Source organism: Chaetodon auriga, chromosome 9, assembly GCF_051107435.1.
Source record: "Chaetodon auriga isolate fChaAug3 chromosome 9, fChaAug3.hap1, whole genome shotgun sequence".
In the NCBI taxonomy this organism is placed as follows: Eukaryota; Metazoa; Chordata; class Actinopteri; order Chaetodontiformes; family Chaetodontidae; genus Chaetodon; species Chaetodon auriga.
In genome coordinates this window covers 16,147,848-16,173,102 of record NC_135082.1, presented here as the reverse complement: position 1 = coordinate 16,173,102, position 25,255 = coordinate 16,147,848, and the positions used below count along the sequence as shown (strand labels likewise).

Sequence of the window (25,255 nt, the reverse complement as noted above, 5' to 3'; positions counted from 1 at the left end):
CAGGTGGTAGCTTGAAGTCAGTGCACCACCACACCAAAGACCAAAAAGATGGAGCCACCCAAAGCTGCTGTCGGTTTTATTTTAACTGCTACTTCATATCTGCCACAGAGAAATCCAGAAAAACCAGACCTGATATATTCCAGATCTTAATTTAAAAAAAAAAGAAGAGAATAAATATATACAAAATGCAAAGTTTAAAAAGTTCATATCAAGCCTTTTATTTGGTATACAGATATTCATAGATTTATACAGTATATATAGATATATGTATATATGTAACACATGTGCCACTGCAAAGTCACAGACAAACTTATCTTTACTAAGAAAAGAAAGGAAAAGAAAAAGTATATCATGTGCTTAATTTTAAAGTAGTGCCGTGAAGCGCTTGTAATGAATGACGACCAAAACCGGAATGATGAGGTAACTGCCAGGCAGGAAAACAATCACTTATAATGGTTGAATAATAATAATAATAATAATAATAATAATAATAATAATAATAATAATAATAATAATCTACTCAAACAAATTGATCAAATAGGCAACCGAGAAGGATAGTGGCAACATGGACCCTTAGTGTCAAACTAGAGAAAAGGATTTAAGTCTATAACATACATACGCACACAGTATGCATACAGACAGACAGTGCATGAACGTACAAACAGGAAGTAAAGTCACTCGCTCACGAGAGCAAAAACTCTCTGATGTCATTAACTCTTGTCTGATACACAACAGAAACTCAGGCATGCTCCAGGACATCTAAAAATCTCTCTCTCGCTTACACACACACACACACGCACACACAGAAAACACACAATCATGTACCACAGCCCAGCGTTTGCAGAGTTGTGGCACATGTACATGTTCACACACACACGCGCGCACACACACACACACACCACAGCAGAACAGGGGACAGGCGAGGTGTAGTCCACTATAAGATGTGAGGGCCTGTATGCATGTGAACAGGAAACACTGATAGAAGGGAAATGGCAGACATTAAAATAACTGAGGAAGAGGAAATCTGATGAAAACCAGATCGAATGTAAAGAAGAAGGGGAAAAGATTGAAGGGATAACAGACAAGCAGGAAGTGCTGCACAAAAAGACAAGGAAGCGGTGTGTGCGTGTCTGTGCGTGTGTGTGTGTGTGTGTGTGAGAGCACGTACATGTGTATCACTATATCAAGAGCAGGTAGTGCTGAACAATTAGGAGTGTCTGGCTCCCTCATGTGGTCACTCGGAGTCTCTCTGGACCTCTGAAGCATCGGCCCGACAAATGGGACACGTCCTGTTGGCCTGAGGACAGAGAGCGGAAACAAAGAGGATCCAGTTACGCTTTCAGTCCATATTTTTAATCAGGCAAAAAATCCAATCATAAAATGCACATTTGTAACTAAACTCAGCACTTCCCCTATCTGCCCGTAAAAGATTGTTGCTATGGATTTCAGATTATGACATTTTCCTTATTTGTTTTATCTTGGTTTGTATATCTCGATAAGCCAGTTCACACTGAGGCCTCTGGCAATGCCTTGTGCTTCTAAATCATAAGACTGAGTTATGATGAACACAAGAACTTGGTGTTCAAGTGCCCTTTTTTTAGCATCCTCAAAGGGACATTACTCATCGAGGTATGTGTGGAGCTTCTTCTGACGCTCCCGTCCTCGAGTCTGGTGTGCTTTACAGATTTACTGACTGCTTTGTGCCACAGTTAGGAACGTTAAGACAAGTTGAAGTCCTGTTTCTGCTTTTTAACGGATCTCTTGAAGAGTGAGATTGTCACTCATCTATATTTAAGAGGTGTCTGTGTCACTTAATTAGCGCCTACTTGGATTGAGAATGTATTTAAAACAGAAAATTTGTTTTTCTCTTGGTGAGTGACTGATCAAGTCTCTAACCGCGACACTAAAAGGTCATTTACCAAAAACCTGACTGAGTGTGAGTGAGTGGGCTCCATGGGGTGGGTGCCAAGGTTACAATAGTTTTTTATTTTACATTAGTTCTGACCTAAGTTTAGTTTTAGCTAGTTTTCAGAAAGCACGTGTAAGTTTTAGTTAGGGCCTGGTATAATGTGTCAGATGTGTGTAGCTCCACAGATACACTGACGAAATGCACCACTAAATCCTTCTAATTCAATATTTGTGTACATGTTCATGTACATATGTGGCGCTTTGACAAGCAATGACAATAACTGAACCTTGATATCTTGATTGTTAAGCAACTAAAACTGAAATGAATTCATGTTGATTTTTATTTCACATTGGTTTTGTAACCAGGCACTATTCTTTCGGCTTTTTTCTTAAAGTGTATCATTTTCGTTTAGTCTCAGTTCTAGTGTCCAAAAATAACCCTGGTGGGTACTTACCCTCAGCCACTTGTCGACACACTTTCCGTGGAACTCGTGGCTGCAGGGCAGGACACGCAGCAGTTGGCGGGACTCAAAATCACTCATGCACACCACACACCTGCAACACAACAGGTATTAGCATGTAAAGTATGGCAACACAAAAAACCTGCTGTTTAGCACACTTTTTACACGGCACACTGGGCACCCAGGCAGATTTATGGTCCATTGATTGAGAAAACAGTATGAAAAAGGTCAGACCCTTAACTCTGTAATTACAGAGAAATACGTCTCTGACTACTATTCATGCACCGTCTGTAAGAAATGGAATATGGAAACTTTGCACCAATAATTAGACCATTTTTTCCCACAATGCCAAACCCCAACAGACAGATGACATTTCATATTTTTCCAATATGCTTCGAAGTTGTTTTAAGCTTTATGGAGCTTGCAGAGCCACAAATATGGTAAATAATTACACAAAATGTGAAGCTAATAAACATTAAAGTCTGTCAGAAAAACAGCGAATCCACAAAAATCCATGGTTGTGGTGATTCTGAGGAGCTAACCCAAAAACTCATCAACACTCTAACAACAAGTGACGACATGGTGGTTGCAGCAGGGCAGCACTCACAGTGTTTGTTCAGACTGATGGTTATTTGGATTGAACCGATAGGAAGGAAGCTGTTCGATGTCTCCCTTGGTCAGTCCTCTGAGTTTGGCCTCTCCCAAACGCTCAGCGAGGTTCAGCAGGGCCTGTGGAGCAGAAAAAAAAAAAAAACATCAGTCACAACAGAAGAATAATCTCCATACAACAAAGACACAGACAGAAGCGGACGAAGACGAACCTCGTAATTTTCCACTTCTCCATCGTCTACATCCAGCTCGAGACTGATCGCAGGACCTGTGGGCTGGACGGGCAGCATTGAACTACACGGGGAGAGAATTGACAGAGAAATGTTGAAGTTCAATTTATGGAAGAAGTAAATGAATATACGAAGCACTGCAGTAGCAGTTAACTTTGTCTCAACACTAAGAAGCTCTGACAGCATGCGTGTTCAAGTTGAATAGGCTATGACCAAGAAAAATGATCAAAATCTATTTCACTGTTATTTGAAGCCAACTGAGAAATACATTTTGAATGATTTCTACGTTGAAGGCTCAAGACTTGTCTCACCTTTTTCCCTTTTTGCAACCATTCTTCCCTTTTCTACTCATAACGTTCATGTAAGAAAAGCTGTTGAATCACTCATTTATCATTGTTTTGCAGGTTTTACTGAAGCCCACATTAGTAAGACCTCTCAGAAAGTCTTTATCTTGGAGAAGACTTTCAATGCCCATGTACAACAAAACAACCGTCCTTTATCCCCTGTTCAGAAATAACATAAAAGAGGAATTTTCAAAGATAAGTAGCTCTCATGGCCGTCTCAAGGTAAAACTAATTGAATGAAATCTCTGAGAGGTGACGATTTTTCAAAAAGACTTCTTTTCTGTTTTGTCTGATCTATCGTGAGTGTTATTATTCACCCAACATGTTCGCCAAAACACCCTGCGATTGGTTGTATATCTTAAAAAAAAAAACTGCAAACATAACCTTTATCTTCTCAACTACCTTTTCTTTAATGACCTGATCTACTTACAGGAAGTAAGGCAAGAGGCTGGGGTGGTAAGGCGAAGGTGGCAGTGGCTGTTGCGAGCGGTACCGCCGCCCCGGGAGACGCCGAGGAATAAAGTTGGGATAGGACTGGAGGACAAATGACAGCACATACATGACAAGTCATTCACGTGGACTTTTGTTTTCCACTACGCTCGAAAGGTAAAAAAAAAACACTTGAATTACTCTTATTGCTCACCACGCCGAAGAACTCCTGTGGCAGGGGGTCATGGGAGAGGAAGTGGAGCTGTGTGGAGTGTGGCGTGAGGGCAGGGTGGGTGGCGGGAGGATAGTGGAGCCCCGCACCCAAAGACAGGTGTTCTCCAAGCAGCTCCACATCATTCTCTATCCTCTGTAAGGGCTGGGAGGGTGGAGGAGAAATATGTGGCAAATCCAAAGATAAACGCACACTGTTGCCAGCTGAGATTATGTCATGTGATCACAGCAACAAGAGCACCTCGAACACGAGATTACAGACGTGCTGAGGATGTATTACAGAACAATATTCTTTAACTGTACATGAATATATTTAACATTTGTATTGGTCAATCTAACATTTGCACTTTTTCCACTAAGATTCGCCATTAAAATTAAATCATTTCCTACATCTGGCTTTGCTTTCTATTAAATTCTCAGGCAGCTGCTTTTATTAACAGTAAATATTATTCAATATCAAAGCCACACTAAAGACAAATGTGGGCAAACTTCAAAAGGAACTAACGTATTTTGGCCCGAAGCCTTTGGCACAGAGCTGTCGGTTCGACAGAAATGATATTGAATCTCATCGAATATCCAGCTGCTTAATCAGGATCTGCTCTAACCTTTGTAAATTTTGGCACACACTTATGAAAACCCCAGTTCCAGAAAAAATGGGATGCTGTGTACAAGGTAAGTAAAAACAGAATGCAATCATTTGCAGATGAAGTGTGTTCACAGAAAACAGTTTTCTGAATCGTTCCTGAGCCCATGGAGTAACATCCTTTATACAGCCATGTGATCACAAAGTGCTGAACCTCGCTCCATCCTCGCTTGTGAACAACTGAGCCTTTCCAGGATGCCTCTTTCTTACGGAATCGTGATACTCTCACCTGTTACCAATCAACCTGTTTACCTGTGGAATGTTCCAAACAGATGTTTTTGGAGCGTTCCACAACTTTCCCAGCCTTTGTTTTTGTTCAGAATAAGCTTATATTTACAAAAACCAATGAGGCTGATGAGGTAAAACATTTAGTATATTGTCTTTGTATTGTTTTCAATTGTGTGTATGTCAAAAACAATTAGCAAATTATCACATTCTGTTTTATTTATGTTTTACACAGTGTCCCAACTTCTTGGGAATCAGAGTTGTATGTGACCATTAGTGATGCACAATATTGACACTCTTAGAGAGAACAAATATCTTCCATTGTCATTTGATCCAAGACAAATCTAGATCTGTCTTCTTTAACCAAAATACCACCATTAACCTAGTTTCCACTTACTGTACCTTCATGCTCACAGTGCAAGCAAACAGCTTAGAAACACTGTATTTCTGCACATGCCCTGATCTGTAACTAAACACCACATCATTTGCGAGTGCTTGTAAATACTACAGGAGAACAGCACAGATTGCTTCAACTCAAATGTATAAAACCGTGGTTCTCAAACTGGGGGGCGGCCCCGCACAGGGCCACTGCAGAGGGGGCATGGATGACCAGGGGAAAAATATGGAGTGAGACCCAGTTGAATGAATATGATTCATGTCGGGAAAATAAAGAAAAAACAGTTTGATGATGCCTTCGTGCTGACCTATATTTCACTAAAATTCAACTTGGATCATTTTTTATTAGTTTTTTCCTCAATTATTTTCAGCGATTTTTGGCTTCTGAAGCGGCCAAGCCATAAACAGTTTGAGAACCCCTGTTATAAAATATGCATCATCTCTTTTGCTTTCACATTGTAAAACACCTTTGCTGCTGCATTTTTTATACAGCAGGCGGAACATTTAAAGCTCTCCTGAAAGATGCTGACCGCCACACTGGTTCGTCGAGTGGATGCCTGCTTTTCGGTAGTTTTTTTGAGGATGCACAGAAAATCTGATAGAAAACATCAGTTGAAACAAGCAAAAAATTTGAATTCCCGCTCACCGATCGGGCCTGCTGCGTCGGATAGGGTCCAAACTGTCCAGGCTGAGGCAGGTGAGGTGGGTGGTGGGAGAGGTGTGCTGGGGGATGTGGAAGGTGAGGAGGGGGGAGCAGGAAGGCCGGGTCACTGGACAGCAGTGATGGGAATGGGTAGGGCATAGGTAAGTGCTGCACAGAACATGTCTGAAGGACCTAGCAGAGAGACAAAAAATAAAATTAAATAAAAATACAATGAAAACTCATCAGTAAGAGTAAATTTGCAGCTGCACTATGTGGAAAAATTTGACCAAACTAAATTAACTAAACTAACATAAACACACTCACAGGAGGAGGGACGCTGCAGACGGGATAGTGCTGTCCACTGAAGACCACTGAGCATGCTGGGATCTGCTGAGGGGCAGAGCGAGGCGGCAGGCCTGGTGGCGCTCCCGGGGGAGACACGGGATACGATACTGGAGCTGAACCCTGAATATGGACATCAAAAAGACAAGGTCCTCAACTTTATGCACACGGACTGTGATTTACAGTTGAAATTTGTCCTGTCCTTGACTTTACAGTTTATCTACGAATGTAAAGTGTTAGCAGTGTTATGTGTTCCACTCTATTTCTACAGACACTTTAACACACACACACGAAAATCAATGAGAGACGCCACAATTTCTCAAGGGTTTCTCAAGTTTCCATTTGCCAATAAACTTTCTTCCATCCCAGCCAATTTAAAAACGTATTTTACTGAATCATCCCACACTGCAAAAAACAGTCCCACAAGCCAGACATGCTAATGGACAGGCCGACATTAAGCAACCAAATCTTTCGCCTACATGGTGACAAGTCGTTTTCCTTGATATAGGAAATGTAGTTACTGCTTTCAAGATCAAACAGACCCCAGTAATATATTAAAATAAATTCACATTAGCCATATTCTCTGCAGGCGACATCTTCATCTCCAAAGTAAGTTAATATCTCCATGAGTAGCTGGGATTAATTTTGACATTGCACTGTTTTCAGGGGTGTCAAAGGGTCTTGTGGGACAGAAGGAGACACGAATGCACAAGATCAAGACAAACTTTGAGATTCACACTGTCAGTAATATTCATTAAATCACCTGCTCATGGAGGTCCAGCACCACACTGCTCTGTTGCTGGGATGGGTGGGGGTGGGGATGTGGGTGCGGGTGCTGTGGATGGGCCGCAGGGTGCAGTAGTCTGGGAGACAGGTTCGGCGACTGGTGGAGGGGCCTCGGGGAGGGGTTCGGGGGATGGTGACCTGGGCGCTCCTCAGGCCCAGGCCCCAGCCCTCGGGGAGGTTGCTGGCTGTAGGGTGGGTAGCCCTGAGGGGGAGCCGGGTGGCGGTAGTTCTCGTCCTGGTGGCCAGGCGATGGGCCGTGGTGGGAGTGCAGGTGGTGGTGGTGGTGATGATGGTGGGCGTTGGGGTGGTGATGATGGTGGTGGTGGTTGTTGTTGCTGTTGTAGTGGTGGTGGTTGTTGTGGGCGTGGTGGTGGTGGCGGGTAAGACGGTCTCTCCGGCCCCGCTGGCGTCTCATTGGAGGGCTGAGGTGGAAGAAAGAGCGGAAAACTGAAGAAGATGCAAAAAGAGCTTTGTTGTCATTTGCATCATTATCTATAAAATACTCGGGCTGCTGATAAAAATTTGGTACCGTTGCAGTACCTCAAGCTGGAATATGACCTCAACACAAAGCAGTGAACAGCGAGCTTTCAGGTCAGACCTAGCACAGCCTCCTAATGCTACGATGAGCAAACAGTCTCATCAAGCCACACTGAAACAGGCGCTCAGATGCAGACTCATCAGGTCTACCGGTGACAGATTAACCAACTCGATCACTAAATGGCGGCAGAGGACGAGGGGTTAACAGAGGATTTACAGATTTTGTCCTGTGATTCAATTTATAAGCTGCCACGAGAAATACAATTGTGCCCAAAAATGACAAATGATAATGAAAAAATTATACATGCAATTAATTCAGATTAATTAATTTCAAAGCATGTAATTAGATTTTTTTAATCGTTTGACAACCCTAATTGAAAATCATCAATAGCTTTAAAGAGGGGAAACTCAACACACAGTTACTCAGTCGCAGACTCAATCATGCATCCCTGCATGTTGCTGTACTGATGCTTTGATATTTTTGTTTCTGTGTCGGCTCATCTGGCTTAAGACCATAAATCAAAACCTATCAATCTGTAACTAATGATTATTTACATTATCAATTAATGTGACAATTATTTCTTGATTAATTAGTGAATCGTCTGTAATGTAAAATAGCAAAAAATGTGATAATATTGGAGATAATGACTATATGTATTTGTGCCACACACATACCTGCGTCGGTTGCGAAGAGGCGTGTGGCATCTCTCTGGCATGTAGTGGGGGTGCGGTCTGCGACTGGGAGGCAGCTCCCAGGGGCGAATGGGGGAGGAAGGAGTAGAGGGAGGGGCGGAGTTGAGATCCAACATGGACTGCTGGGAAAGACGCTGCCTTTTCGGGCTCGGGCTGTCTTCCATCTGCACACAGAGGTAAAGCAGGGAGATGGTTGGCCAAACAAAACAAGGACAAACAAAAGGGTGGAATAAATAAAAAAACAATTACTTGAAATCCTAGGCAACAGGCAGTGGTCGTGTTTAATACTTACTTTGTCCCGATCCTCACTGCACACATTATCTGGGTGAAAATGTAGCACTCCTCCTGCAGGCCACAGAGGAAAAAAAAAAACCTAATCAGATGAGACAGGGCTGAGAAAAACATCAACATCACAAGACACATGGACATACGCTAAGCTAACAGAAATACAACAACATTAACAACACAAAGGCAGCTGGTTGTCTTTGATTTTATTTTCCTTTCTAAGACTCCACTGGATGCCAAAAAAACAAAAAAAAAATCAGCATTATCTTGATGAAGCCCAGCTGATTTGCTTGAACAGACTTAAAACTACAAAATCCAAAAGTGATAAGAGAAAAAAAAAAACTACATCCAAAATCTCGCTTCACAAACAGAGTTACAGTCCTCTGTCCTCAGCGAGGGTCCGGCTCCTCAAACAGGCCTTTGAATGTCCTGTTTTAAACGAGCAGACAAGAGAGGAAGCCATCTCTGGAAGATGTCATACTGGACTCATCCTCTCTAGCTCTCACAGAGAAATGGTTCCCTCTGATGTACCATGAAAAGCCCGTGCAGACTCACAGAAACAGACACACAGACGTCCACTTATCAAACACACCAGAGCATCTTCTTGGCTTTGCACATGTATTGGTGTTTGCATGCAGACGACTTTTTGTCTCCACTTCACATCACTTTCCTCCAAGTGACCACTGTGAAGTGATTAATGGATTGATTGATTAGTCGATTGGAGGAAAACTAATCTGTGATCCTTAAAGTTATTTATCAAGCACAAGTATCAACTATTACCTGGTTTCAGCTTCTCGAATGTGATTTTTTTCTGCTTTTCTCTGTATTTGGAAATTGAATATCTTTTGGTTTTGGAATGTCAGTCGAAATAATCATTAGTTGCAGCCTATCCCGTAAACTGGAGCAAGACTGTAGGGTAGTCCCTATGGAAACTAAGCATTACCAGAAAGCCTGGCTTCAAGTCTGTGCGATGGCAAGCATCTGCTATGCTGAAGTGTCCTGAGCAAGGCAGTGAACCATTATTAGCCCTGCAACAGCAGCTCAGCGCGATGTTTCTTCCCCATTTTTTCATCATCTTGTTGTGGTGAACAAGCGATAAAAATCTCTCTCCAAAGATCAATAGATGATCACAAAAAAAGACTCCCTAATGATATGAATGAGATTAGTACATCAAAAAAAAATAGAATACTAAAAAAAAAGAAAAATCACTTCACTGAATAAGGCAGTAATACCATAAACATAATCTCAAAAGAACACAATACTCTCCCAGCTGTTTATCTGACAGTCCACATGTGCAATCTGGATGCAGCATGTGCACACAGACATTTCAGCAGCTTAAGAAGGATGTCCTTGAACTCAGCTGACAAGAGTTTCCTCTAAGCAGTCCCCCCAAAACCTTTAATCAACAAAAAGATGAGGGGGAGGAAAAATCTCCTCCCCTCATCTCTCTCTCTCCCTCGTCCAAACAGCCCCTTCTGTCTCCTCAGAAACAACAGATCTGAAAGCACCCCCCCACCTCTTTCTTGTCTTTGCGACACCACTCCAGAGCCATGTGAAGTCTGCCGATAGTGACAGCTCAAAGACACCCTGCTAGTGACTGCGGCGAACAGAGGGACGGTTGGTTGACTGACTAGCCAACAGTAGGGGCCAACACACGGGCTTACACATTTTTTCCATTTACCAATGCTTTTTCTCTAGAACTCATAGGCTCTTAGGCCTCAGTTACTCATGTGCTTTGAGGAGAACTAGGTCTGCTAACGTTGATTCACCCAGAGGGCCATAGGAGAGGGGATGGTGAGCCAGATTGGACGGGCTCTGCTGGCGATCAGACACGACCTTGTTTCCTCCAAGCATGGCTGCTAGGGAAGAGTGACACCATTTCTTTCACGACAGACAATCAAGTCAGGCAGGCAGGATAGTGAACTCAAGAGTATCAGCTGTCATCAAGCAGCAATTTGCGCTGGTTCTTTAACAGGGATACAAAGACTTGAAGCGTTATTTAGAAGAGCCGAGCAAAAAAAAAAAATCTATTTCACGCACATAATCTGTGGAGATCTCAAATGACAACAGTATTAATGGGGATCTGTAAAAACTGGTTGCAATTAAGTTGCAATGTTGACAGGCTGTGGGATGCAACACTCACTATTAAAGCTACACTGGGTGAAAACATGCTTGACACTGGGGGAGTGTAAGAGGAGGAGAGAAGGAGAAGAAAAAAAAAAACAGAGCTAAGGCAGAGGGACATGTTTTTAACACCCTCAAATCCAACCCTGGCACATTCCGCATAAAGTGATGCCAAGAGGTGTAATACAATGACAGGTACAAAAACAAACACATACAGACAAACAGGAAGTCTGTAATGCAGTTAGACATACACACTCTTATTCTGCTTACACACAGAAAACGTTATATACACACGCAGAAAACACACACATAGACCCCAGTCATCTAAGAAGAGGCATGTGCAGCTGCTAGGAAGCAGGCAGATCACACAGCTGGGAGAAACACTGTTTAAGTCTTCACACAAACCCCTCTGTAGTCTCTCAATTTGGGAAGCATGTGTTTTTGTGAGTCCCCTCTGTGAGGGTTATTTTGGGTATTTGGCAACAGTGCTGCTATTACAACAGAGGAGGCCCATTAAAAGCCTGCTTTCATTCATTCACTGCACTTTTTTGCCTTCAGGGGAATCCAATCTGGTATTACAGAAGGTATTACAGTCACTTTCCAATGACCAGCAATGGAAACCTGCTGAACACTAAACAGACTGGTGTCAATGTTGAAAACAATGAAGGGGGGCTGGGGTGCAGTCTCGCTTTGCATTTCCTCTCTGTGTTGTAATGTTGTTTGTTTCTTCCCCTTATTTCTTGAACGTTTGGGGGAGTTTTGCATTGTGCTCTCACTGAGATCGGGTTGGGTAAGGAACCGTTGTTGTGGGCACAATAAAGTCGATTGAATACCTGTTCGACTGATATTGTGCAATGCAAATAAATTTGATTAGTGAAGAAACCAACAACGTGCCAGCACAACTCTATTGTTCATTCTTCTGTTTCACACTTTGAAAACTACAACGCCTTATTAATCTTAACTCGACCCTGAACCACTAGATGAGACATCTGTTTGGGACTATATAGAGCTGTGCATAGGCCAAAAAGTAAGTTGAATAGGATTGAGGCTGATGGATGACAGGGCTGATGGTGAGCTACACGGAAAGCCTGCATGACAGCGGTGAGCAATCCAAAACAAAAAGATAAAACCGCTATTGAGAAAGAGAGATTTCATTTCAAACAATTTCAAGGCTCGTCTCAAGGCTCCAAACTACTCTTTTAATGAGTCTGCTCGTACATAGTTCTTGTTTATATTGAAGAGCATGTAGGATGTCTGAACCACTAGGCAAATGCATCTGTCTCTGATCGGATGATGAATGAAAATGCACTGCTCCCCAGCCATCAATATTAGCTTGAATCCTTCAGCTACCAGTCTGAAAAATTTCCACTGACCAACCAGCAGATAGATTTGTTTCATTCTGTGTCTACATCACAGCTGCATTGCTATATCTTGCCATATGACTAATTCTAATTAAAAGGTAATTAATTACCTATCCGATTACCTATACAGTTACTTCCCTTGTGTCTTGATTACATCCACAGGATTAAGATCACATGACCTGTGCCTTCAACACCACCATACCTGGATTACCCAAAAGAATATTCTGCAGTCCTAAATTCCTCCTGAGGGCCAGGCAGTTACAAACAAAACAAAGTTCAGGAACCTGGTTTGCATTATTTACCTGAGTAAATGTTATTCAGCCCTCTTAAGCAGAACCAGCACTACAACACCTGACATAAGATATAGCTGGCCTTTCAAGCAACAGCTGGCAGCAAAGCTCCCAGCCTTGTAGTTAAATGTCTCAAAGCCTGTTATGCTGCTGGTGGCCTGCCTGCATCCCTCAGGGGGTGTATCCTGTGTGGGTGTGTGTAATGATGCATCTAGCCGGGCTGCAGGCCCTGTTTACTGAAGGCTGCTTACCGGCCCCGGGGTGTCTGTGAGCTCCGTGCGAGGAGTGGCGCTGCGCTCCTCCGGACAGGTAGCTCCCTTGGCTGTGCTGCTGCTGGCTCTCCGGGTAGCTCCGACCACCGTGGTGCGGCGCCCAGCCGGGGTTGCTCTGCTGCGGGTAGCTCACCCCTCCTCCGCTGGCGTTCATCATGCTCCCGTTACCAACAGCGTTACCACTGCCATTGCTCCCAACGTTGCCGTTCATGCCGAAATGATAGAAGCCAGATCGAGACCGCGACCGAGTCCTCGGGGGGTCCATGGCTGGGAGGAGGAGGGCGGTGGTGGATGGACGTGATGAAGGTAGGCTGGAGAGATGGACGTCCAGAAACGGGCAGGAGCCTCCCTCTTCAGACCGCTTCTCCGCGTCTCTCTATTCACCGAGTTACCTCTGATGACGACCGGCTACTGCGAGTGCTTTCTGAGGCATTTAAAGCTGCTGTTTCAGTGGAATGAGATGAGGTACCTGGAAGCAGCGGGTTCAGCCCTCATATGTCGCACAAGCACCATCTGCATCACATCCACTCTCTCCCGAGCTATCTGTGCGGGTCAACTTAACGGAAACTGTTTATTTATTTTGCAACTTATCAACCTACATTAAGTATGTGAAAAATATTGTAGTTATATTAGCATGCGGTATATCAAAACAATAATCAAAATATTATTTTCTCTGAGTTAGTTATCAGTGGTTGTCGCCGTTACCAGAACAACAGCGGAGCAAGTCTCAGGTTCTCTATTGTCTTTTCACAGTGGAACAGTCGGGCTTACCCACAGTAAAATAAAGTATTTTTAAAGGCAATAGTCGCACGTAATTGGGTCCTATACGAGTGATCCCAATGCCGACACATACATTAACAAGCACCTGCAACTTGAGTTAATATCGCTCGCTCTCTGCCACCTAAAGCTTGTCAAGTTAAATACTTAAATCCCTAAACACAGGCAAGATGGCTAGCTGTCGAGCGTTAGCAAACTATAGAAAACCAGCTGCCCTGATAGCTGGCTGTGAAATAAAGTTATTAGCATAGGTTCGCGAATAAATTGCAACTAAACTGCAACGGTTTGCCTACTGTAAATAGTAAAGTTACACCCCTTTGCGTTGGCTAACTATACCTGCTCGTTCATTAGCATAATTTCGATTTTCCAGCTAGCCCAAGGCTAACAGGAAGCGGAGTCTAGGGGGGAAAACAAGTCCAACAGTGCCGACATTACAAGCTAGCTAACGTCGCACTGTATCGAGGTTAAGCTAGTCGTTAAACAGTGCTAATAGCGGATTACCTCAGACCGCATGAGAAAGCAGATAGCTACCTTATCCGTCAAGTGAGGTGGACACTATTTGTCCAATTTAAATCCCCTCTCGCATTCGCTATCGAGTGTTTTCTCTGGTCAGCGGGGAGTGTAGTGGAGATCAATCAATGGGAGTTTCACATCTCTGTCAAGTCATCCCCAATCGATCACAGAGTAATATGGAGCTCATCACAAGCCCAACCTGCGATGTATGTCAAAGTAAAACACACAAACCCAAAAGCGAGGAAACGTTCAAATTCGTGTAACACCAGTCAAATCATGCTTTGTTTAATTAGCAGCTATCAGGGTCATTTTAAAGCAGCAGTTCGTTATCAGAGTTGACTACTTTTGTCTGGCAAACCCCGGGCAGCTGCTCAGCTCATTAATAATTCAGCAGCTTCATAACCAGAAATACTATAAGGCATCGCTTTGAAAGGCACTGGCTTCACACAGCTTTCCAGGTAGACGAGCTCTCTATATGCTGATGCTTAAAACCTTCTCCGAAGCCTTCTCTTTACTAAATAAACCTAATCCTGCATTCTTACGTGTTTTTACGTATCAGACGTCACACAATAATCCTCTGTCTTGAACACAAATGACGGTACAGGCAAGGTTACCTGAAAATTCATGTTTATTACCGTCTTTACCACATAAATACTACTCTTTGCAAAGATCAAAGTCTTGAGCCTTTGACCTGATTTCAAGTATTGCATTGACAGAAAATTATATCTTCTTGTAAAACTAGAATTATATTAAGGGGGATAAACCACCCCCTCCAAAACATGTGGCAAAGAGCAGGCATAATGGTTAAAAACATATTCCAAAATACTGTATGTTGAAAATTTGGCACAGACAGTATAATAGTAGTAGATGTACTTGCAGAACAGTACAAAAGTACAGTCATATCAGTTACACTGAAGATGAGCATCCTTCAACTGTATGTGTTGTTGTACAGTGTTTATATTGACAATAAATAAATGAATCAATCAGACAGACAAAAATTCATCATTATCATTGTCCAGTTTCATTTGTTAAACCTTAAAAACAAACAAAACATAAAAAACAATCACATTTCATCTTCTCCGGTGGCGTACTCTTTGATTTGGGGAAAGAAGGTTTTCATTACTGATGTCCATGTCACCACGGAGATATAAATCCCCATGTTTTATCCCTCTTCTCGTCCACTTCTTTTTTTCTCTGCTCTTCCTGCTCCTTTTCCCACCTTCCTCATCCCTCCTCTTCCTCTGTGGAGGAGGTGTGGACTGTGTGGGACTGTGAAGCGCGGACCTGAAGGGGTCGTCGGGGCAAACTTCATAATCAAAGCTCCTCTGGGATCTCCCCAGCAGTCCTCCTTCCCGCCTGGCTTGAGCCTCTCTCCTCAGCCTCTTCACTTCTCGTCTCTCTCTGCGCCTCTCTGGCCATGTCTTCCTCTTGCCAGCCCGGCTACATGTCTCCTGCTTTGTCCTGCCCCTCCCCTGGAACGGCTGATTCTCCTCACCGCTCTCCCCTGTCTGTTCAGAATGCTGCTGGTCTGAAACAGGCAGGGATCCAACACTCACAAGCTCTGAAAACAGCATTGAAAGAGAAAATTCCCTTCATCACTGTGAGTCTGTATGGCTGAACAACAAGTTAAAGGACGCTATTGAGCATTTTAGCATCGTTCAGTTTACTGTGTTGCTTGTAAGGCACACAATTTTGCTGTTTTGATTCACTCTCACTGCTCTCATCAACCCCGTTTCCAATCTACCATTCACCTGAAGAAACAGATAAAGCAGAGCTGAAAACTGGACTTACATGAAGTTGCCAGTTTTATTAGGTATTCCTTGTATAGCGTAGCTACTGAAATTATTGCACACTGTTCACTGAGTGTACATTAAGTGTGTTAAGTAGCCAAACACATGACTTCAAAATGAACTATAATGCTGCTCTGTGTCAGCTGGATGTAAAGAGGTAACTATTTGCTGACACCTTCACCATAACAGCCTGTTAAGGTAATAATAGGTCAATGTATACAACTAGTTTTGTTGACTCCAAACAAAAACATCTGTAAAATGTAGCTTAAGTTACTCTGAAAACATTGTTTTTGCTGACCTCTAGGGTTTTCACCTTGCTGCAGTGATCTACATGTGTACTGCAGGACCCTGTGACATCACCATTGGGAGTGGTTACACACAATTCTCCAAGACCGCCCTCCATCAACACAAATCAGGCAACCTGAACACATAGCGACCCTTGCAGGAAGCGCGGACTGAGAAATAATGCAGTAATTCGAAGACCACAAAAAATGTCTTGTAAACTCGCTGCAGATGAGCCAACATCACAGGAGATAAACGACATTATCTGGAGATCAAGATCATCTGCCGGTTCAGGCCCCAGCAGTATACCTTATCAAGTACACAAGAAGTGCCCAAAGCTCCTTCAGCAACTGTGGAAACTTAACAGCTTTCCAGGTTTTTCAGCATGTCTAAACACATTTTGATCATCAGCCAGCTGATGCACAGGGCCTAAAACATGAAACAGAACCTAACTGGTTAGACTTGAAAAATGCCTGTCGGTGAACTTATTCAAGCAAGTCAAGACAACTATTATGTGTGGAGCTCTTTCAAGATATGGTTTCCGGCTACAGAGGAGCTCTCAAGCAGCACTTCTCAACTGAACAGCTTATTATGCATTGGCAAGATCTTCTTCAAGTTCCATGGGAGGGTCATCAAGGGGTACAGGAAAGGAAAGCTTCAAAATAACCTCTAGTGCAAGACTGCACAGAGAAAGGGTGGTAAGCATGGCTGCTCCCAGTCGAGGTTGGTTGCACAGGATTCTCTGCAACTTCAGTGTGCCGATTCCCGACTCCTCTGGGTGTCAATGCAAAGGGGAAGAGGGATGTAATTCAGACAATGGGGCAGGAAGCAGGGGGAGCTTCTTGCTTGCTACGATTTGGCCGCCACTGTCGACCCATCAACTCGAGGGTTTCACAGTTGAGCGTTAAACCACCCTATGAAAGTTGTGTACCATCTGAAGACATCTGCTCCTGACTAAAGGATACACTTACCTCATTAATAAGTAACTAGAGATGTGTAGCACCAACTGGTAAATGCTACAATCCAAAAAATGTGAAAGGGGACCCTTGGAATGCTAGATGTGTTTTGCAATCAGCTCAGATTAAATCCCAAAACCCTCCTTAAAAAAAAATCAACATGGTGAAATAAGCAGTGATAAAACCCACTATTTTCTGCAAATGTTCACATCACCGTATGTACAATAACACTGCATATACTATAGGTTTGTCACCTTTCACTCTTTTCTGCATCCTGGTACGACACTGGAGGATGTCCTCCATGGTGTCATAGTGGCAGACATAGGGTAATGCTGGCGAAGTCCCACTGATCATCCTCCTCTTAGTGCACTCCTGATACCGACAGAGAGACAGAGACACAGATGTAGGATGGCAGGCTGAGAATAATAGAAAAGGTGATGGGTGGAGAACGGCGCTGATACAAAAACTATAGTGATTGAGGGAGAGAGGAAAGAGAGAGGAGAGGAAGAGTACGTATGTTCTGCAGAGGTATACGGAGGGGAAGAGAAATGCAGAGAGACACATGAGACAGCATAAAGACAAAGACAGACAAAGAAGGACAACAGATGAAGACATGCAAAGATCAAGCCAAGAAGGAAAGGATAGATTGTAAAAGAAGGAGAATGATCCCCCCCATTAGCCACTTACATAGCCATAATGTCCCCTCTCAGAGCAGTTGTAACAATGACCAGGGCATTTCCTAATTTTTAGGGCGTGGACTGTCCGTGGTCTGACTGGAACCTCAAACCGGACCTGGAAAAAACATTTTTAAATGTGGAAAACAGACATAAGTTGATTTCAAACTATAAACCCTCTGCATTCAAACTTTTCCTGTCACCAGCGATCAAAAGACATGATTAAGACGGTCCTCTGTCTCCACCTCGTTGTTTGGATCATTCCTATACTCCAATTTTGAGCAAAATCATTAAAATCTCAAATCTGTGGTGTTAACATAGTCAGCCAGAAAGACCTCTTTATCTTTAGAAGCATTACAGATCTTGCTGATTAAAGCAGAAGAGATAAGAGAAGTGCAGTAAAGTCAAAACCTCAACTCACCGTCAAGTGGTATTGTCTCCACGTATCAGGGCAGGCCTGAGGAAAACCCAGGAAGCAAAGGAGAAAATTACTCTTCTGAGCAACACAGAAAAAAAGCATTGTGTAATTGCACTGAAGATGAGGAACTGGTTGGCAAGATCAAACAACACTTCATAAAAGGGACCCACACACGCCTGAGGCTACAGAATATGTCAACACTCAACTGGCAAATGCTTTTAAAGTTTCCTTCAACGTGGCAAAACATACTCCAACACAAACACTCACAGGGGCCACACCTGGGGGCTAACAAACAAACTCACATCAGAGAGATGCCCTGCCATACCACAGCGCTGGCAGTGTTGGTTCCACAGCGGGGGTCTTTCACAGGGCCTGAGGCCATGTGAAGGCAGGCCACAGTTGGTGCAGGGGCGGCTCGGACAGTCCCTGTGGATGTGGCCCTGGATCCCACAGAAGACACAGGTGGGGCGTTTCTGCAGACACGGAGACAATTTCTTTTATTTTTTTTTCAAGGGGGGTTGCAGTGGGTGTTATGATCTCTTCAGTCAACCTGGAACTAGAGACAGAAATCTGCAAGAATATTATGTGTAAAAGAAAAAAGGGTGGAGGAGAGAGTTTCTTTACCTTGTGGTAGTAGCAGCTTTTGCCAAGGTGTCCCGTCCTGTTGCAGATGTTACAGATCAGAGAGCGACCAGGCACAAAATAGCGGAGAGGGAGAGACTGATCAGCACCGCACTAGATAATATGGGAGGCCAAAGACATGAAAGACATTATTTAAAAAGGCAGTCTTGTCAGTTTATAACGCGGAGAACATGCTGGTATATTAAATTTCAATTTTCTTTCCTTCTTTTGCCAGTTGTCTAAATCCAAACTCGGAGCTTATCTTTAATTAGTCTTTACAATAAATTTCTTCAGCACAGTAAAATTGCCTTCATTTCAATTTTGTCTTAAAAGTCACCTGCATATATTCTTCCAATGGTTTTTTTATGCATGCATATTTATTTGAACACATTTCCATTTGAATTTGACAATGTAACAACTCAACACATATTTAAGTCATCTCTGGTGTCGTATCCTGAAATTAAAAGTTACCTTGTCTTTCTCTGATACAGCCCAGCTGTCCTCAACTGATTTCACATTCTGATCTACAATAGAGAGAGCGACCAAGGAGAATATTAAGCTTTGTAGACATAAATGTATTCCACAATTCAAGTTAAAATCGTGTGGTTCTCGAGCACAATACCTCTTGAAATGCAACACAGTTAAAAAATGGATGAGGAGTTTTTCCCAAGCCGAACAAATTTAGCTCTTCCCAGGTATTCTGTTTCATAAAAGCTGTAGCTCTCTCAGGGCTTAGAGAACTGATGAAAAACATTTGACCTTCCCACAATAACTTTCACTGAGGTGAGAAAAACATAAAACCTCTCTGCTCCAGTGGAGTTGCTGCCTGGCAAGATAAGATGGAGCGGTTTGCAGGGCAGCTCCCCGGTGTGAATATGAGTATCGTCATTAATGTGAAGCAGAGCATTTCTGAAAAATGGAGGGCATGCTGAGCAAACTGTCTCTGTTTGAGTTTAACAATAAATTACGCTTCCATGGATTTACAGACATCTCTGTGTCTGTGTAGTGTTTTTGCATGAAAATACCTGTACAGAACTCTGTGAACACATCTTTATTTTTCTGTATTTTTCTGTTCATACCTCATGTTGCAACACTGATACAAAATAGTTGGTAGCTCCGCTGTGCCATGAAATATCACTGCTCACTGATTGTGCTCAGAAGGGCTTTTTGTTTTCTAAAGGGAAAAAAGATACAGCTGTCCAATGAATTAAACAAAAAATTTCAACAGAAAGTCCCGAAGGAGCAACATCAGCGTAGTCTGTTTCATTTGCAAGTATGTTTAACGTTACCTTTTATCTCTGAGATTAACTGGAAAAACTGTGTAGTCATTGTTTTACAGCAGCAACCTCAGAAAACTGGGGCCCAGTTCAAAGCTGTGCTCTGGCCATTTCAACTAAAATCCCAATTATTAAAATCCTTCCTTTAATCATTACTACCTGATTTTAAATGAAAACATCCATCTTTAACTCTCCCATTGTTCTATACTGTATTTAAACAGAAGCAGGTGGTGATATGCCTTGAACTTCTGGGCCCTGTTGTTTACTGCATTCCTCTTTGTATTGTCTAGCTATCGGCTGTATATCACGGTCAGTCACTTACTTGAGTGCACAATAGAGTGCGTGCTTGCCTAATCGCATACTAGCATGCAAATAAGTTTGCAAAGTGTCTCATTTAATCACATTTACACGGAAATCATATTCAAATAGAGCTCAAACTATAGCCATGGGTCAGACACACATACCCATCGAATTCAGAAGTGAAGCTGCGCAGTTGTAGCCTTGATACTGTAACCGGCTGAGCCCAGATACAGATTTCAGACATGCTGTGGAATTTGATTGTTCATGTTTGATTCTCTCTTATTCTTCAGCACATGCAGCTGGACACTCCTGGACGTATCCCTCACATTTCTGAATCCCATAAAGCAAATTAAACTACGATAAAAAAAAACAATTTCTTTGCACCAGTAGTAGGACTGTTGAGACAGGATTACAGTCAGCAGCACAGTGTTATCCCACAGTGAGATCAAGAATAGTCTAACCTTCATCTCCAGAGTCATCCTCAGAGCTGTTCCTGTAGCTCAGGTTGAGCTGGATGCTTGAATCTCCCACCTGCTCCTCTCTTCCCAGGATCATCCACTCCTCGATGGGCTGGACACTGTCCTCCTCCTCCTCCTCCTCCTCCTGCGCCTCCTGTATATCCAAACTGGAAGTCGGACTCTGGCTTCTGTCCCGCAGCAGACGTCTGGAGGTGTTGTTGAATGCCAGGAGGAGTGGGGGAGAGCTTTCCCCGCTGAGCCGTGAAGCTTGTTCATTACAGCTGCTGTGGCTTTTCTGCTGTTTGAACTTGATCTCGCCTTCACCTTCTGAACTACTCACGTCTTCAATAAAGAAGAGGTCGTCTTTGCCGCCTTCCTTATCATCAGCATCTTCATTTTCCTTAGTATAGTCCATAATACAACAGCTGAACAGCACCACCCAATGACGGCTCACCGAACTGCCAAGCAGTGGTAGCTAATGGCTTTTTACTTCTCCAACTGTTTATGAGTTAATCAATGGCACTGAGCAGAGAGTAAACCGCCTGGTTTCTATATTTATTTCTAACACGCGTAACTATGAGGTTTGTATGTAAACATTCACAACATGCTAACACGTGGGTTAACATCAGGCTAACAGCGGTATGCTAACACTAAGTAACATTAGCTCTGAAGTAGCTGAGACCGTTAGTATAGCAAAATTACTGAACACAAGTAAGAGAAAGAAAGTCTATAGAGGCACTTTCCGGGCGCTTAGCGGTTTTAGTTCACTTTACGTCTGTTGTGACCTCAAGTAATACTTAATACTAATTCTTCCCTCCACACAAATGAAAGGCTTGTTAATTCCGTTCTTGTTTACATGGTCGAAGCGCTTCAGCAGCGTTTCCGGGAGTTTAAATGTTGGACAACCAAAACTGATTCCAGCGTTTAATAACACAGTTTGGCTACGAGTTTAATTGGAAAGCGCTGGAGTGGACCTGGTAATGAACAGTTTTGAATCATCATCAGTTGTAACGTGGTAGTTATATAGTAAAGTAAAATGATTCTTCTACAACAGAAACCTCTAAATGGCTGTAAGTTTAGTTGTTTCTGTTCAGTTTGCTGTCAACAGCTGGCAGCAATACATGGGGCTGTTTCAAGAGCAACGACTTCCAGTCAGTCTGCGAAGGAAATGGTAACTTCAGATGAAACATAAACGCATAAACGCTTTTTACTTCATTTTATTTTGCTTGTTTTTATTGTTTTATCACACATGTTGTCATTATTTGTTTTTATGTCAAGCACTTGTGATATTCCAAAACTGGCCGAAATGCTACGGTCATAATGCCAAAGTACGCACAATTGTGTATAATTGAACAGTTAACTGAATGAAAAGTATAATCAATATATCATTTTTGTGACTTGTGGGTTTGTTTGTTTGTGTGTTTGTTTTTTGTGGTTTTTACTGATTTTTTTTTTTTTTTTACATTTATCCCCTTTGCTGCTGTTACACAGTTATAGTTATACAATTTTACCGCGGTGGGATGAATAGATTATCATCAGATCCTATCCTATTTTATCTTGTCTTATCTTATCTTTACTTTAAAGCAGAGATAATGGAGCGCGTGCACCTGTGCGTGTGCGTCCAATCAAAGGCTCGTGCCGCTGTCCACCGCTCCAGCGCTGAAAGCAGACTGCTGTCACTCCGCGCCGCAAACAAAAACATACAGAAGAAAACAGAGCAGTGCTTATTTTTTTCAGTTTTCCCTTTGATTGAGTTGGAAATGTCTTTGGTCCTCCAAAGACGCCACTCTTTGTGCCAAGCGACGTCTAGAAGTTAAGCAGGACTACAGACTGGTTTTAGAGTCAGACAATAGTTTGTGATGGACGTGCGCTTTGGACAGGTGCCGCTCACCGTTACGCACAGTAAGTAACGATGTTTCTTATTGTTTTGAGGTGCCAGCTGTACCCACAGTGAGTGCCCGTGCATTAAATTACGCCTGCATACAGCCAAGCCTCTTGATCGGTGTGTCTTTGATCCGCTCCGCTCCGGCGCTCAGGGCACGGCGGGGTGAACCAGCTCGGCGGTGTCTTCATTAACGGGCGCCCGTTACCGCACGTGGTGAGACAGCGCATCGTGGAGCTCGCTCACCGGGGCGTGCGTCCCTGCGAGATCTCCCGCCGGCTGCGCGTGAGTCACGGCTGTGTCAGCAAAATATTGGCCAGGTAAAGGGATTGCTTGGTCATTTATTTAGACCACTTAATAATCCCTAATGAATTCGTAGATAGTGTTGTCTGCAATGACACAGATTTTGGATAAGTATATAATAACTCCTATCTGTATTGAACTTTTCAAAACAAAGTTTGAAGTATTAACAGTGTTCACACCTGAAACCCAAAGAACATGTTAAAATGTTCATAGGTCATTTGGAAATGCATATAGACTTTCATGTGAGTGCCTAAATGCATTAGGCCTATGTTTAATTTCATGTAGCCTAATAGTTGACTATCCATGTGTAAATCATCTCCAATTGTATTGAATATATGCAATATGTGTGTGGTCATCTAGGGATGTATTATTCAACAATTAACATCTTACTTCCTCATATAAAGTAATATGAAGATCATGCCATCTTCTATAGTGCTGCTGTGCTTTCTCCCAACTTATATGTGAATCAGGTAAATTTGGGTAAAATGTTAACCCTCCTGACGGATATCAGTGTTGTGATTTCAGATACAATGAGACAGGAAGCATCAAGCCAGGAGTGATTGGAGGCTCTAAGCCCAAAGTGGCCACTCCCAGAGTTGTGCAAACGATCCTGAATCTGAAACACACCAACCCCACCATGTTCGCCTGGGAGATCCGAGACAGGCTGCTGCTGGAGCGTGTGTGTGACCACGACAGCGTGCCCAGCATCAGCTCCATCAACAGGTACAGACAACCTCATGTATGTGTGTGTTTGACAGTGCAGATCATGACAGTGAGCGTTGAGTGACTCCCCTCTGTCTTTACAGGATCATCAGAAACAAAGTACAGTCTGAGTCTTGTGAAGTTGGTGAGTCCCTTCTACTCTCTCTTGATCCGTCTATCTCTAATGTTTCCTGACACTGACCTATGACCTCCGGCAGTGTCATCAGCATCGTCTGTTGCCACAGGGACAGCCTATTCCTCTGAGTCCACCTATTCCATCAGTGGAATTCTGGGAATCAGGAAATGCAGCGGCAAACATAAGGAAGGTAATACAGTCTGTGTGTGTGATACGTGTGTGTGAGCACATATGTTTAAATAATAAGGATTAATTCATTTATCTAATTCAATTTTTCTTTTTTTGCATTAATTTAAATAATCACAATTTCTGTCTCAGTTGCAAACTATCAATACTTATTGTTTTGGCAGTTGGGATACAGGAAATCATGTATCAAGGGAATGACACAAGATCTTACTTTTTGACATTACTGCTACTGTCTCTGAAATTTGGACAAAGTCTTGGAGGAATAAAAATGTTTAGCAGTTTATTTTATTTTATTTTCCATGCTGCTTTTATATTCATACATTTTACATTGAGGAGCAAGAGTGTCATCACATTCAAAAACCGAGCAAATCTGACCTACGCACAGATATCTTTGACTATAATATAATTTATTCTGTCACTTTTCTTGTGTGGACGCACTGGTAATGTAAATTAGCAAATTAAACTAGTATGCTGTGCAGTTTTCCTGGAGCAGGCATCTAGAAGCCACTGGAAATACTGTAGGTGTGATGTTTGTCCCTTCATTTAAAAATTTATTTTTTAGTCAATCAATACAATCTTCATATTCGATTTCCTATACTTCAGAAAGGGTGAAGTGATTCTACATCCGCCTTTTTCTGTTCTATTCTTTCAGGGAATTCCTAAAGCATTTTCTCACATCAAGAAAGTTCAAATTGCACAAAAAAAAAATGGCCAACTGGCAACTTCTATCCCTGTGTTTTAAAAACAAAATGTGAGCCTCCACTCCAGATTAAACATGTTGTGTGGACGGATGCATTTGCAGAGCAGACGCACAGATTAGAGTGGATTCTCTGTGGTGCCTGATCACACAGCAGACTGATGGGTAAAGCCGGTGGTCTTGTGTTAATATTATTCTGACTGCAACAACCTCCGCAGCAGGAGATCCACCTCACCGCCCCAGGCTTCTGTCCTCTCAGTCAGCAGGCTCTCTGCTCCTTCCTGCCTCCCCCTCACCTCAGCCTCTCATTACAGGCCCGCTTACACCTCCACTCCTCCATCACTGCAACCATTAGAAAAAAGAGATAAATTTGCACACTTGAAGCCGGGAACACAAACATGCATGTACTTTTTCATTCTACTAATTAGAGCAAGTGACAGCTTCAGTAGAGGGATGGCGGTAAGAAGAGAAATA

The 25,255-nt window shown here is 42.8% G+C and overlaps 2 protein-coding genes across 3 annotated transcripts; both read right to left on the bottom strand.

Moving 5' to 3' along the window:
- Positions 1-202: 202 nt before the first annotated feature.
- On the bottom strand, positions 203-14,210 carry LOC143326062 (E3 ubiquitin-protein ligase RNF38-like). Its single transcript, XM_076739533.1, has 13 exons — positions 14,118-14,210; positions 12,789-13,278; positions 8,770-8,822; positions 8,460-8,641; positions 7,225-7,669; positions 6,444-6,584; positions 6,123-6,311; positions 4,196-4,357; positions 3,983-4,086; positions 3,191-3,272; positions 2,977-3,098; positions 2,364-2,463; positions 203-1,297 (listed from the first exon to the last, which is right to left on the bottom strand). Exons 2-13 carry the CDS (start codon positions 13,072-13,074, stop codon positions 1,235-1,237), a joined length of 1,929 nt encoding a protein of 642 aa, XP_076595648.1. The 5' UTR covers positions 13,075-13,278; positions 14,118-14,210; the 3' UTR covers positions 203-1,234.
- Positions 14,211-14,712: 502 nt separating this feature from the next.
- On the bottom strand, positions 14,713-21,742 carry LOC143325850 (uncharacterized). Of its 2 annotated transcripts, none has more exons than XM_076739202.1 (8): positions 20,879-21,742; positions 19,312-19,364; positions 18,844-18,954; positions 18,522-18,692; positions 18,223-18,258; positions 17,815-17,919; positions 17,382-17,499; positions 14,713-15,660 (listed from the first exon to the last, which is right to left on the bottom strand). In XM_076739202.1, the coding sequence occupies exons 1-8, from the start codon at positions 21,288-21,290 to the stop codon at positions 15,170-15,172; spliced, it is 1,497 nt and encodes a 498-aa protein (XP_076595317.1). In that variant the 5' UTR covers positions 21,291-21,742; the 3' UTR covers positions 14,713-15,169. The 2 variants fall into 2 exon arrangements, with proteins under 2 accessions (XP_076595317.1, XP_076595318.1); XM_076739203.1 differs by having other exon boundaries at positions 14,721-15,627; positions 20,879-21,710.
- Positions 21,743-25,255: the final 3,513 nt, after the last annotated feature.

Coding starts and splice junctions, on each gene's coding strand:
- LOC143325850 (XM_076739202.1), bottom strand. CDS start 21,290: ATGGACTATACTAAGGAAAATGAAGATGCTGATGATAAGGAAGGCGGC. Junction 19,365..20,878: donor GGATGACTCTGGAGATGAAG/GTTAGACTATTC, acceptor TCTCTATTGTAG/ATCAGAATGTGAAATCAGTT. Junction 17,920..18,222: donor GGAGACAATACCACTTGACG/GTGAGTTGAGGT, acceptor TGTTTTTTCCAG/GTCCGGTTTGAGGTTCCAGT.
- LOC143326062 (XM_076739533.1), bottom strand. CDS start 13,074: ATGGACCCCCCGAGGACTCGGTCGCGGTCTCGATCTGGCTTCTATCAT. Junction 4,087..4,195: donor CACAGGAGTTCTTCGGCGTG/GTGAGCAATAAG, acceptor TTTGTCCTCCAG/TCCTATCCCAACTTTATTCC. Junction 3,099..3,190: donor GAGAAGTGGAAAATTACGAG/GTTCGTCTTCGT, acceptor TCTGCTCCACAG/GCCCTGCTGAACCTCGCTGA.